Source organism: Sitodiplosis mosellana, unplaced genomic scaffold (genome assembly GCF_009176505.1).
Source record: "Sitodiplosis mosellana isolate CC-2019 unplaced genomic scaffold, AAFC_SMos_1.0 Smas_scaffold_2, whole genome shotgun sequence".
NCBI classification, from domain to species: domain Eukaryota; kingdom Metazoa; phylum Arthropoda; class Insecta; order Diptera; family Cecidomyiidae; genus Sitodiplosis; species Sitodiplosis mosellana.
The window spans coordinates 7,622,258-7,636,270 of NW_022595245.1; the positions used below are offsets into that span (position 1 = coordinate 7,622,258).

The 14,013-nt window shown below is 35.2% G+C and overlaps 2 protein-coding genes across 8 annotated transcripts in view; one reads left to right on the forward strand and one right to left on the reverse strand.

The window, feature by feature from the left end:
• Window positions 1–3: 3 nt before the first annotated feature.
• On the reverse strand, window positions 4–1,788 carry LOC129565455 (uncharacterized). 3 transcript variants are annotated; one of them, XM_055440399.1, is made up of 5 exons: window positions 1,348–1,788; window positions 928–1,019; window positions 744–813; window positions 416–544; window positions 4–300 (listed from the first exon to the last, which is right to left on the reverse strand). In XM_055440399.1, exons 2-5 carry the CDS (start codon window positions 991–993, stop codon window positions 158–160), a joined length of 408 nt encoding a protein of 135 aa, XP_055296374.1. In that variant the 5' UTR covers window positions 994–1,019; window positions 1,348–1,788; the 3' UTR covers window positions 4–157. The 3 variants fall into 3 exon arrangements, with proteins under 3 accessions (XP_055296374.1, XP_055296376.1, XP_055296375.1); XM_055440401.1 differs by having other exon boundaries at window positions 1,256–1,374; XM_055440400.1 differs by lacking the exon at window positions 1,348–1,788 and adding an exon at window positions 1,126–1,341.
• Window positions 1,789–2,037: 249 nt separating this feature from the next.
• The window catches only part of LOC129565454 (uncharacterized), a 14,640-nt gene continuing 2,664 nt past the window's right edge, over window positions 2,038–14,013 (forward strand). For 2 of the 5 annotated variants that reach the window (XR_008687616.1, XM_055440396.1), the window contains exons 1-4: window positions 2,038–2,397; window positions 10,922–10,983; window positions 11,060–11,183; window positions 11,363–11,586. Coding sequence is in view for 3 of the 5 variants with exons in the window: in XM_055440396.1 (XP_055296371.1) it covers window positions 2,372–2,397; window positions 10,922–10,983; window positions 11,060–11,183; window positions 11,363–11,586 (436 nt within the window). In the remaining 2 variants the exon portion in view is untranslated. Of the gene's footprint in view, window positions 2,398–4,230; window positions 9,918–10,921; window positions 10,984–11,059; window positions 11,184–11,362; window positions 11,587–14,013 lie in introns of those variants that run through there. The other 3 variants (XM_055440398.1, XM_055440397.1, XR_008687617.1) reach the window with 3 other exon arrangements.

Consider the following 14,013-nt stretch of genomic DNA (forward strand, 5'->3'; position numbering starts at 1 on the left):
TCGTTGGGTTGTTTTTTTCGTTAATTATTAGTATATTGGCACAAGTGACATGTTTTTTTTTATCTTATCGTATAATTTTGTGAAAAATTAAACACATTGAGGAACCATAAATTTACACAACTCCATTTTATATAACATGGAATTGATGTGCGATCGTTTAAAACCGAACTAATGGGCCTTCGGTTGGCGGTGTATCATAAGATCTTTGTGCGGACGATGATGGCATTGTGTATTCAATGGGTATGCGGTAGCTTAAATCCCCTACAACATCTTCATATTTCGGCGGCAAATCATTGGCAGCTGGACAAGGAGAAGCAATATGTTTGATTAGCTTGAATTCATAAATTGTGATGACTTATGTTTTCATAATATACTCTTAGATTCAATGTAACAAACATTCACTTTCGAATCATACCTTTCAATTCTTGCTGCTGATGAATGAACTCTTGTTGTTGTTGTGATAGAACCGAACTAGGTGTCAGTGAATTTCGTTGCAATGGATTAGCCAACGGTTGCACTGTGTACACATGATACTGTTGAGCCTCTTTAAATGGAAAACATAAGTCATTTTATTGGAAAAAAAGGAGCCATATGGTATGGGGAATATAATGAGTGATTGCGTGCGTCACACAATTTATTCGATAAACAATCAAAGTCGTTGCGTTTAGAATATGTCAAAAGTTGACATTTTTCATCAAAATCCACTGAAGTCAATATATTTTCAATGAAAATTTTACACGTACGAATTTGTCGTTGTAAATCCACCTCTTGCTGTCGAAGTTGACGCTCTTTTATTCTGCGATAGATCGATTCCTAAGGTATGAACATAAAGAGAGAGAGAGAGAGAGAGAGAGAAAAAATTATTACATGCAAAAATGTGGCAAAATCAGCACCTATCAAGCAAAAAGCCTAAAAAAAATCACTCACTAAAATCGATATGAGAATGGTCAAACAGACAAGTAGCCATAATAGCGTCCAAACATCATACATCATTCCACGAAAATGGCAAACTGCTTATTCTATTTTGTGTCACAAATAACAAACAAAGAAAACTTGAAATTTTTTCCTTTCGCAATTGATTTTAATTTCGCAAATGATTTGATTCACAGCAATTCAGCGACTGACTCAATATTGTGGCTCGAATATCTAGTGATTAATTGGTTTGTGTATATATATATTTTTATTAATGTGTAAAAATGTGAGTAAATTAGTTATTTGTCGTTGCCGTTTCAACTTTTTTTTTACTGATAAATACACTTCATTTTGAATTCGATACGGCGAAAAAGAACCACGTTGTCGATCTCTGACAGAAAGTGTAACACCACAGAGAGAAGAAGAAAAACATACGACTGAATTTGAGAAATACACCAGACACCGTACACCGTACACCGAATGACTTTTGTTTTCGTTCGCACACACTACTTCTATAGTTGGAGTACCGCTATGCGAAAAAGAAGAAGAAGCAGCCGAAGACCAGTACACACTGCGTCCAATTTAATCTGAAATTTATAACATGGGTAGTTCCGTGTCACATTTGTTTGAACTTTTTTTTTTGTCGAATTGTTCTATTGCAATTTGCAAAACACTTCGTTTGGGTTGAGATACGATAGCGAATATAATATCTTATCGCCTTATCACACACTGTTATCAACGTACTCAGTTTTTTTCACCGCCATCGCTGTTCATGCTGAATTGCTCTTTTTTTTTAGTTTAATTTCACTTTACATATTCTTTTGTTGATTTCTTCTGGGTTATTTTTTTTTTCACTCTTTTGACGAATCACACAAGCACAAAACTGTCGTATTTATGAATCGACAGTTGTGTACGTGTGATTGTGTGTACTAGGTATCCAATATAAAAAGTCAAATATATCAGTTATACAGAGAAACAAATATTCCATAAAGTACCTTCATGAGTCATGAATCATGACAACAATTAATATATACATGTATGTATATGTAAGAGATAAGGAGTGAAAGAAAAACACTGGAATTTGATTGCAAAATGAATTGTCTTACCTGATAAATAACACCCAATTCAGAGTGTTGTCTTCGAGAAAATCATGCACAAGTGCCAGTTGATTGTTATTCCGTGTCCGGATTCTTTGCGTGATACATGAGCTCACAATAGATAGAGATTTTACACCATTTTGTTTAATGTCTTAAATCGTAAAGTGATTTTTATGGCCAATTTTTGTCATTCCAAAATATTGACAAATGCGTGAAGTGGAAATTTTCTAGAAGAAAAAAAGAAGGTGACTCCCACAACTGCAAATAAACTGAGAAAAAAATATAGAAAAACAAGGAAATTTCATGTGAGGTGGATATTGTTTTGATTAGCAGGCAGCACGATCATCAATTATCTGCATAAAATGGGCATTTTTGAATACATTAAACAGTGAGTTTGAATTTAGTCATTTAAAGGTATACACAGAAAGATATTGTTCACTATGAACAGTTCATTATCAACAGTGCAACTGCATTAAGATGTTGTTCTTGAGTTTTTCTCGCTTTGTTTTTATTTATACCGTGCAATCGTTCTGACAGTTATGTACCGCTGACCGTGTGGTCATGTAGAAAATGTATAAACTTTCAATGCCAAAATCGGGTTGAAGGAAGAGCCCCATTCATTTTGGATTACATCCAATTGAAACACACCCAAAACCGCATTTATCTTGACCAAACTTGTCTTAACAATAATAAAAAGCTAGATAACGTTCCGTTTAGCCATCGATAAAACAGTTCAGCCATCTACTTTTCAGATAGAAAAACAAAACATCACCGTTTTCAGGGTAAACGTTAAACATTAATTTCAAAACAACCGACAACTCTCTTGCTCTATCTCTCTTCGTTCCCAGTGTGTGTGCTACTTTATTTTGCCCGTGGTTCTTCCACAGGTAGGTAAACATGGGTAAAATATATCGTTATCTCGTGATTCAAGTCGTTGAACAAACCTATATGCAATTTCTTCTTATCAAATAATATATAACATGATTATAGAGCTATTTGCGTCTTCTTTCGGGGCAAACACACATCGAGAACCATGTACGCGATAATTTCACATTTTTTATCTATTTAAAATTTCTGGCTGGTTACCATCTCGCTTTCGGCTTCTTTTATTTCTTTTCTTTTTTTTTTAAATTAACGTCAAAAAATGATGGAAACAAATTTAAAACATTCAAATTGTGATTAGCATGTTGAGGATCGCACAATGGCAATCATAAATAATGTGTCACGAAGTGACAGTCTGCCAACGGCGACCTAAAATGTTTATCATCTTGAAATACAATATATATATTAGAAACTTCAATGAACAAGCTAAACAATTCCATTTTGTCGACTCTAGTACTTGCTCGATGCGTTAATCCAATTTACTAGCCGAACAAAAAGTGTCACATTGCGAGTAGCATTTGCCGACAACACTGGCTACTACTATGTTAATGCATGAATACAATTAATGCCATTGTGTAAAATTTGCTATGGCCATGTGTACGAACGCGAGCGCGACGCGGCCTTTACAAATATGCATACAAATCGGTTTATTGAAGGAAGACCGCGACAATACGGTAATTAGATCTATCAAACAAAATCATTTATCATCCAATCATTTGTTGTGAGCGGTTGTAATTTTCTTTAATAAAATGCTCGTTACGATCGAAACGAACGATGCTCGAAGTTTCCAAGAAGAAGAAGAAGAAGAATTTCTAGAAAAAGTATATCGCGCAGTCTTTTACCTGCACTCACGTGAATTCAATTGAATTATTTATGCTATATAGTTAAGCTATACTCACTGTATCGGTTCGTACGAGCGACCGCTCTTCATTCTAGACTCTCTTTTGCAGCATTTGTTTCACTCTCTCGAGCTTAGTTGCTCTCTCGCAATACATACAAACGATGCATACGTTCGCGTTCACTGCTTCGTTACTCTCTTCTTTGTTGTGTATATCAAAAGCACATGCCTGTGTATCGAGTGTATTGGTAAGTAGCGAGCGCGTGAGACTCTAAATAACATATTCAATGGAGAATTGATATGCGAGCAACTGAACTGAACTCAACACAATATATCCAGAGAAAGAGAGAGCGGCAAGTATGCTCAATACGCTCAATACGATCACTCTCTCTTCCCATTCACTTCGGACGGCAAATACACACAAATGTAAACAAAACGCATGCATATGTATACGAAGCGCGAAGAGCAGCTGAGAGAAACAACATTTCTACATATGATCTGGCAGTTAGTTTAACCGCAGACTTTGCCTGAAATTCATGTAAATTCGATATTATCAGTCGCGATACCTTTTCGTTCAACGTCTATTACCCGTACATAGTTAGTTGTGTTTTTTTTTCATTCGTTCGTTCGTTCGTTGCTTCTCTTCACTTCTGCTTCTCTTTACTTAAGAATTTATCTATTTCAATTGAACATTGTGTGTGATTAGTGGTTTATGTGTTTAGTTTTTTTTTTGCTTCCGCAAAATCGATCTGTTCGATGTTTTATTTGTGGCATTTGAATGAAATTCAATTTTAGTTGACTTGTTAGAAACACATCTATTGATTATTGAATTACGATCACCACGATTGTGTCGATCAATCCACGATGAACTTCATATTCAGTGATTTTTCGGATAGAAAAAAAACAACAACATTTCAGGTTTTTCACATGTTGATGAAACACAGAGCATTTCACTCTTGCTCATCGCTTTTTTCTGTGTTTACATCCTCTTTCTGTGGGAAACCTGAATGATGTGTAAACAATGTGTGTGTTTTTTTTTCGGTGCAGCGATAATTAAATTCGTCTTTTTTATTGGTTTGTTGATGTTGTGCATTCAACAACCATTCCACATTGATTGACATTGGTCGGCAGCGAGAGAGGTAGCACAAGAAAAAAAAATTCTTTAAAAATGCGAAGAATAATAATGGCCGATGCAAAAAAAAGAAATGTAAAAAAAAACAACTACAACTCTTTTAATTTAATTCTCTTTGAAGTTTGCAGTTTAATGAGAAAGCAATTTTCACAGAAACACGAACCCATCGCGCAGAACTGAACGAAAAAATGATTACGAAAAGCCCTGTAATTTACATCAAAACACTTCAAAACTGCATATTTCGTACATAAATATGATAAACGTGAACGCAAAGAGTGAAATGAAAAACGACCTCCATTGTGGAACAGTGCAACAACAACAACAAAAAACAAACGAAGTTAGCGTAATTACACATACACATCGTCTCGATGAATGCACTTAAGCCACCCGAAAAAAAAACAACTCTCAACGCATTTGCGAACACTGCGAGCGCAACGAATTTCGCGCACATTGAAAACACCGAAATGAGTGATGCGTAATTAAATTTAGCATTTAAACTCTCTCTCTCTCTCTCTCCGTTTGTGGCCACTGCATCGATTTATTTGTTGTGAAAAAGAACTGTGAGCGATATTCTGGCTACGAAATATGCCTCTCCATTTGTAAATGTTTTCATCAAATGAAATTGATGAAATGGTCGACCGTCGAGCCGAGAGAGGAGAAAAAACACGGCTTTAAAATGTGGCGGCAAATTAAAGTAAACATAAACCAGAAATGGATCATTTATCGTCGGGAAAATCGAAATGAGTTGATAAAAGAAATTACGATTTTTTTTTTTTGTCTAATCAAAACAGAGAAATAAAAATGGCCCAACCCAAAAAAAATGCCAGATTTTTTGCAAACAGATCGATTGCGTAAAATATTGCGGCTGTTTCGATTAAAATGAAAATGAAAAAAAAAAACCTGACGGTTTTTGCATAAAAATATCGGTTAAAGCCGTTAAATTTTCAACAAGTCTTTCAACAAGCTTTCGGCTTATTCGAACTACGGCTTCCATTCGTGTGAATCATTCGTATGCGGAATTCAAACTGTACGCGTCGACTGTTTTTTGTTTTTGTTTCAATTCAATTAGATTAAATTTTAACAGGACTTATCGTTGGCTGCCAAGGCAAACGTTTTTTCGGTGATAAATGTGCGGTTGAAACTGTGTGCACTGCCATAGTCAGCGCGTCACGTGCCGGTTTTTGTTGTTGTTGTTATTTTTTTGTCGTCATTCGTAAACCATTTACTGTTGACTATATATTTACAACGTAAACATGCGTTGTGAAATTCACTTGTGAATATACCGAGTTTTTCGTGCGTGGATTTCTGTCCATTTTATGGCAACGTTCCAATGCATTAGATATGTGTATACTTAGACCGGTTGCATTGTTAATGGGGATCGTAAAACGCACAGAACACTTGCCATTTTATTGAATACAACTCTAATTGCTGTTGCTGGTTTTTTGCGGCACATTTTTTGGCCGACGTACAAAAATTACGTTCAATAATATCTAAAAATGTTGTGTGCTCTTCTCATTCGGAAATTATTATGGTTTCCACAATTTTCAATTTGAATTATGGTCTGGTTTGTGCGCATTAAATAGCTTCGGTAATCATGAAGCTTCAATTTATATCGGAATGGAGATCACCAAGTGATCTCATATAAAACTGAGCCGAGAATCGGTCGAGTGCAATTACATTGAGAGAAAACTGAAGAAAGAAGGAGAGTGAAAAAAGTACGCTGCACCAAAATGATAAAGCGCGTCCGCTGTTCACTCTATTTTTACATGTTTGGCGACGTGAATTATTCATACGTCTGTTTTCATTAAGCGGCAGTTTCGCGTGTGCGCATTGCCATTGTTTGGACACAAAATGCGGTTTGATTGGCTTTTGTTTTAAAAATATACCAACGAAAACAATTTCACTCGTTCTCTTTCGCTCTCGCTCTTCCTCTCTTCTATTTCTTTCTATCTGCTGCTTCTTACAAGCTGTTGTACGCATTTCTTCAAAAATTCAGTTGCCTGTCGCTATATTTTGCCCATTTTTTTTTTATTGTCACATTGGAAAATTTGTAGAATATATCACATATGTGGTGACCATAACTTTCATTGTTTGCAATTTGTTTATCAAAATGGCATTCTGTGTGTATAACACGCGTCCGCATCAGAAAATAGAGTACAAAGAAAAACAGTTTACATTCAAAAGATATTGTTATATTGGTGGCGTATTTTTCGATGCGACGCGTGTCGATTTCCACATCAATTGAAATGCTTTCAACGAAACTCAGTTATGAATTGAAGCTAAAGAAATGGATTTGTATGAAAGTTAAATATTTGCACTGTCCATTGCGTCATAGGATCAATCAAAAATATTTTGGTTAGTTTCCATTGCTTTCAACGCTTTGTTTGACGAATTGTCAATTCGCACAAAATGGTTGGTTGCACTTTGGAAACCACAGCCACTGGATTGCTAGTGTGTAAACGATGGCTGAAAGGAAAAAGAAACAATTGACGAAAATTTTCGCACATAACTCGTGTACTCATTCTATTTGCACAGTCAAGCGATTTTGTTCGAGCATCATCAATCAAGACAGCAGATGTATAGAGTCAACAAGGAAGAACGACGAATGATTGAGGTGATGCGAATCGATTGAGTTCAAAGCCAAACAATGTTTAATCGTACACTTCCAATTTCATGCTATACAATTTGTGTCTATAGGAAATGCTGCATATTATCAATTCATCTATTCAAGAAGATGCTTAACATATGCAAACATTCTTGTGCTGACACCCATCGAAACAATGCTTTTGTCTCGTCGATCTATGTGCTTGCCGTAACGACAATGTCTCGTGTACAAAACAAATTGGAAGCATTAATTGAATTGCAGCAGTAGCAACGCCATTCATTTCATTTATGGGTGGAAAATAAATGCTTCTCGACACATCTCAGCACCTACTTGTGCGACATGTCAAGCCGCACCGCGTAATGAATGCATATCTCATGACAAGATGAAACATTGTGGAAGTCAATGAAAATAAATCGAATTGAGCGTTTTGGCGAACAGCAATGGATGAAAATGGCATACGTCGCCATAATGCAAACCGACATTGTAAATGCCATATAAGCTGTGCCGCAATTTTCAATTTATTTTAACACTTTATGCCACACACATACTGAATTAATATGCGCGGCACACATTTTCTGATTATTTTTATAATAAAAACAAAACGATAATAAGTTTTTGTTTCAGTCACAAGATCTTTGATCTCATTCTCTTTGAGTCATTTCATATTTTACGCTCACAAAAACTCTTTTTCTCGTTACTTACATGCGACCTTTGCGGATAAAAAATACAATTGAGAGAAATAAAAATAAGCGCTTTGTAAGAATGTCATTGCGAAGATCAAAACAAAGTTATAGTAACTGTACCATACCGTCGTCTCACTCAGTTATCGTTTCGCTTTTATTCACATGCTACCAAATGCAAAATAATAATATTTTAGGTCGTTGACTTGACTCGAACTTTTCGTTTCGACAAACAACGACAAAAACAACTGACAGAGACACACGATTACGTTTTGCTATCGTGAAATTTATCGAAACTTGTCACACACACAAAAACGCACACACTCGGCTCCCCTGAGCCCATGTTTCACAACTCTATTCGAGAATTAATTATTTATCTCGTGAACGATTAGAAATTCAATAAATATTAATAGCTCGATTTTGTTAGCTAACTCGCATGAGGCAACAGGTTTCGTGTGTGTGTGTAACACAGATATTAGTTTAGTTTTGTTTAGTTCGTTCGCGTTTGAAAAGATAACACAACAAAACGCCGAAATATGCATATTTCTATTCGGAATGAATCACACACGTGTGACTTTTTGCAGTAAAAACGCAACTTGCTTTGGGCAAGCTGCAGAAAAAGTGAAACCGTTTGATGCGAGGCTTTTTTTTTGAAATCATTGATGAAACCATACAAAAAGCATTGACTTTTTTCGCTTTTTGCCTATGGATGTATGCTCATAGTAACCATACGGCATTGATGTTGAATTCAATTAGTATTGCCCGAAAAAGTTTCCGGGTCCATTTCGAATTCGACAAAAAAGCCTTTATCTTATCGGTGAAGTGTCTTAAATCACACTCTTCATTTATAAATCTATTGAAATCACTTTGCAATATAAAACCTACTTGTCACCATATTTGCAAGCCAAAAAAAAAATCGCAAACGCTTTTGTTTTTTTGAAATGACGTCTGCCTATGTGGTATGTGCAAAATTTCACAAAAATTGTCGTATACGTATCGTTGAATGACGAAAAAAGAACACGCTCAAGTACACGCACTCACTATGGAATTCAATGTTCGTCATAATTTCGAGCAAGAACGTAGATTTCAAGTGCAATCAACAACAAATGACAGTTCGTGAACAGAGAAAAAAAGTGTCAACTATTGTATTCTCGCTCTCGCTCTCACTCTCGCTCTGTTTTGTTCCATGAAAAATGGAGTGAGGCAATCGCTTACTCCGTGAATAACACACAATTTCTCAATCATGTGATGGAATTGAGTTTGAATGTTGGAATGAAATGGCAGCCACAAACGCGATTCATTTGCCACAAATAATAATAATTATAGATCGGTTTATGTACTTTTTTTCTACAAAGGCGGAAATGTTTTGAGGAGAGAAAAAAAAATTATGTGTTATTTCAGTTTAGCAGCATTGGGTTGTGTCAAATCACATAGCGACTCAATGACATTCTAAGTTGGAAACAAGTTGAAATTCAGTGCAGTCGATCAATCGAACTGGGTGATCGAAAATCGGCAATTTCAAGAACCAATGTCAATATTGTGCAGTAATTTATCAAAAAATCCATCGAATAAGTGTATATCCAAAGCAAATAAACAATTGCAAGACTCACGATCTCGATAATAAAAAAAACGCGCTATTTTAAGAATAGACACACAATTTGAATGTGAATAAATAAGTGTGTACTCAATATTTCGTGATTAGATCATTCCGAAAAAGGAACATAAACGCTAAATAAAAATCCAAAAATAAAATGTGCCGTTGTTGCCAGAGGTAAGCCACTAACTACACATAATTATACATTGTTTAACATCCGTTTGATAAACAACGTCGTCAATATCGATAAATACTTTGGGAGGCTTAGGAAGTATTGCGGAAAAAAAAATAATTTTTTGAAATTATGAGTGAAAAACAACAGTTTTCTTTCGATTTTAAGTCAAATGTTAAAAATAGAGCCAACAAGTGCTAATTGGATTAACTGTGGAATGGAGTAACGCACCTCCTTCTTATAAACAAGTCATAAACACAACATGTCAACAATCCATTTTTTTTTATTTGGTTTGCGTCTTTTTACTTTCCTGCAAAAATTAAAAGATTCTCTCACTTTTCGAACCGTGATTCAGCGTTGACGAATGTTTGAGAATTCTTTTCATTGATTTACTAAATGCATCGATATTTATATTTTGACTTAAACAACAAGTTCAATGGCGCCAACATATGCCGACAAAATGCCTATGAATTGAAACGAGGAATTGCCCTTGCAATTTCTGTTTGTTTTACAGTTGTTTGACACAACTCAACCCAAAAGGCAGCTATTGTTCAGGGCAATTTATTTTAGCGATATTCAACTCAGGGCCACCAGAAAAGATGGTGGGCCCCAGCTGGACTATGTCGATAAATTAAATGTACTAGTCTTCAATTTAGAGTGACTTTGTTCCATTCGCAGTTGCTTCGACGCAGCAAGCTTAAATCGGTAAAGCAAACGAAACTAGCGCACTTGATTGGTCACATGTTACTGCTATTGAAGTAGTAATTTTCATGCGAATTATCGAATTGAATATTAATGAAATCAGTCTATTAGGAATTGTTAGTCGTCGTTGTCGTCGGTTGCGCATGAGTAAAATTAGCAATTTTATGAAAGTTGATTACGACAGCACAATATGTATTTGAACAAAAATTTATTACGAAATAACTGCAACCAGAAATGATCATTCGAAACCCATCAAATCTATGTTATTTGTTTATATTGCAATTTTATTCGTTCTGTTTACTTGCAGTTGCTTTGAAGATTGCTACTGGTATTGCATTGAAGAACGATTTTGCTTCGATAAGAACATTGGTAAGTGTTGCATTTGAAATAAATAAACACAGCGAAGCTTAAATAAACAACATGTTGTACTATTTATTTATTGTAGCAAATTATAATGCTGACGAGGATGAGTATTTAACGAAACGTGGCAAAGGGTTCAATGATTTGCATTTGGATGCGAACGATCGGCCCATCTGTGAACAACCCGTTCGACAGGAAAATGGATTGAGGTAAATTCTTTTTGAATGATTTTTTTTTCATACGTCTTGACATTTTTCTTCAATGATTGGGTTTTCCAAGGGTTTTTCCTTTTCAATCCTAGCAATTTCAATTTTTGTCATTTTAATTCTTTCAACTATTTCTTCAATTCAATTTTACAACTTGTAATCAATTTTTTTTCCTTTTCTAGTTCAAAAATCCGCGAAGATGACTACCGTCAAATCCAAACAAATGTGCCATTTTTGGCGCCGGAAATTCTGGCTGTGTTTGCGAATTCGCAAATCTTCCACGATAGTCAGCCGAACAAATCATTGGCCATTGTACACAAGAGTCCGGGCATCCATGATGACCCATCGAAGAAGCACACACGTACCGATTCTGACAGCGAGAAGAAACTATTGAAACGACTTGAAGGTAACACTTTCGACTGAACCGAAATTCATAATCACAAAACGCAGTGGCAACGCTGGAGTGTTGTTCAACCAAAAACGAAACAATCCAAAATATCACAATGATCTCATGAACACACTAATCAAATAACAGATATTTTATCATGTAAATAATTGAATTCAAAACAAGAACAAAAAACATAATATTTATCGAAAATTGGCTAAAAACGAATTTTTTTCTGTTGAAAATTGAAACCGCAATCAATTGATTTGAAGGCAAACTGATGTTTGGCATCAAATGACCAGGGATATCAAAACATTTTTAGCTGATAAAAACCATTAACACAATGTAAAACACAGAGAGAAAAAAAATACATTGTGGTTGCCATTTATATTTAAATTCCTAATGACCGAATGTGGTTTTCACATCGATATAACCTTAATTCGGAGAAAAACAAAAATTGTACTAATTGATTTGGACAATGGAATTTTTTGGCTCCAATTTGATTTTAACATGAATATAATGATTATAAGGACGTGTGTGTGTGGCGTGTAATTTTGAGTTATAATTAAATTTAACGATTTCAATAACGTTTCCCGTTGGTTTGAAATTAATCACCTCAAAATCACACTAAACACACATACCCGAAATTCGAGATTAAGTTCAACGTCATACAACAAATGGTTTACTTTTGCAATTTTCTTTTACTAATCAAATCAAATCGTCGTATTTAGAGCGATAGCGATCACACATTTTGGTCTAATTGGGTGTAATGGGGGATATTGAATTATCATGATGCATGTCTTAAATACCCGTTATCATTTTGTTCAATATCGGATATAGCGCGCGTTTTCTTGTCATCCACTGTCCTCATTTAATTTGTAGTCAATAGGTAGGTCCACCATTTAAGTGTTTTTTCTTCTTCTCCGTTTTATGTGAGAAAACTGAAACTAAAACAAAAAACAAACTTAATTCGAATTATCATTTGCCTCATGTTCATACAAAAAAAAAAAGTCGTCTGCTATGCCCAAACTGTAGTCTTCCGCTTTATTTAAACTGTTAAATAATTCCTCTATTCAATGGCGCAGCAACTCAACCAACAAAACAAAACAAAAACACGATAACTGGCAATTAATTGAATACATTCTACTGCTAGGTTTATTTATCTAATGCGATTTTTGACTTGAATCAAAATTACTTGTTTTCATCACTCTTATTGCTTCTGTGTTGTACATTTTACATTAAACAACCGAAAAACGGCAGCAACAAACGAAAAGCCTGTTTAGTATGTATGAATTGCAATTTTGTATAATGTTCTGGGAAATTAAGTGCTTGCTCATGCACGATCGTGTTTCTTGCTGAAATACGAACGAAAAAATAATCGAAATGAAGAATTCGCCATAGTAAAATGGTTTGGCTGATGACGTTCTATTTTCTGTGTATTTGGGTAGATATACTGTTCATTTCTCATAAAAATCTCTAGCTCACCTCATTTTTCAAACTAAACATTCACATTTTTCACATTTTATTTTGTAATTATATCAATTTGGTTTGTTGTAATCATTTTTCATGCTTCAATGAGAATCATTTACATTTTGTATTGGAACCGACTTTATACTGTTCTAAAAATTGTGCGCCATGAATATTTTTTATCTTACAAGCCTAAAAATGGTTGCAAAAATAACATGATCGTACAATAGTCGGAATGAAATCAAGAGATAATGAATAAGCTTCGAGCGTGAGGGTGCATATCATATCGTGTCAGCCGAATGCTACTCGCAATATAAAATGTGTTGTTTGTTTTGCAATGTTTTCTGCAGACTGTACTCTCATTACATACAAAAACAGAGTGAGCGAGAGAGAGAGAGAGAGAGAGAGAGAGAGAGAGATAAAACGCGATATTTGCATTGACTTCAAAAGAGATCCAGAGTCATAACGTGTATTTCAAGTCAAATATGATGCTGTAGCTATCGTCGTCGTTGTCGTCGTTGAAAGAACTTGAACTTCGTGTAAATATGTAGTTAAACTTGACCTAATAAAATGGATCCCGTGCAAAACGTGAGCTCAAATTATACAACGCTGCTCACCGATGCCAATTGGTACGGTAAGTTAAAAACTTATCGGCTGAAAAAAATCTCAAAAAGTAAACTGATCTTGAAAGAGGAAGAATCCAATACGCAAATGAGGTTTTTTTTCTGTTCTTTCTTTGTTTAATGCTTCATGGCAGCTGTCGCTGCCATTGAGGCAGAGGACAAAATTGAATTTCGGCAGAACAAAAACGGTTTTGCGCTTAAATTGAATGGGTTTTATATTACAATGGACTGAAATTTCACTCAAAGTACACGCTGCGTATGTCTCGCTATTTGTTCAGAACCGTGATTTTTTTCTTCGTTCTCTCACTCTCTCTCTCTCTCTCTCTCTCTCTCTCTCTCTCTCTCTCTCTCTCTCTCT

Bases quoted from the DNA above. Each gene is read 5' to 3' on its own strand.
- LOC129565455 (XM_055440399.1), bottom strand. From the start codon at position 993: ATGATGTATGATGTTTGGACGCTATTATGGCTACTTGTCTGTTTGACC. The intron at 814-927 runs GTGAGTGATTTT...TTCATACCTTAG, and splicing joins CCATTCTCATATCGATTTTA to GAATCGATCTATCGCAGAAT. The intron at 545-743 runs GTACGTGTAAAA...TTCCATTTAAAG, and splicing joins GGATTTACAACGACAAATTC to AGGCTCAACAGTATCATGTG.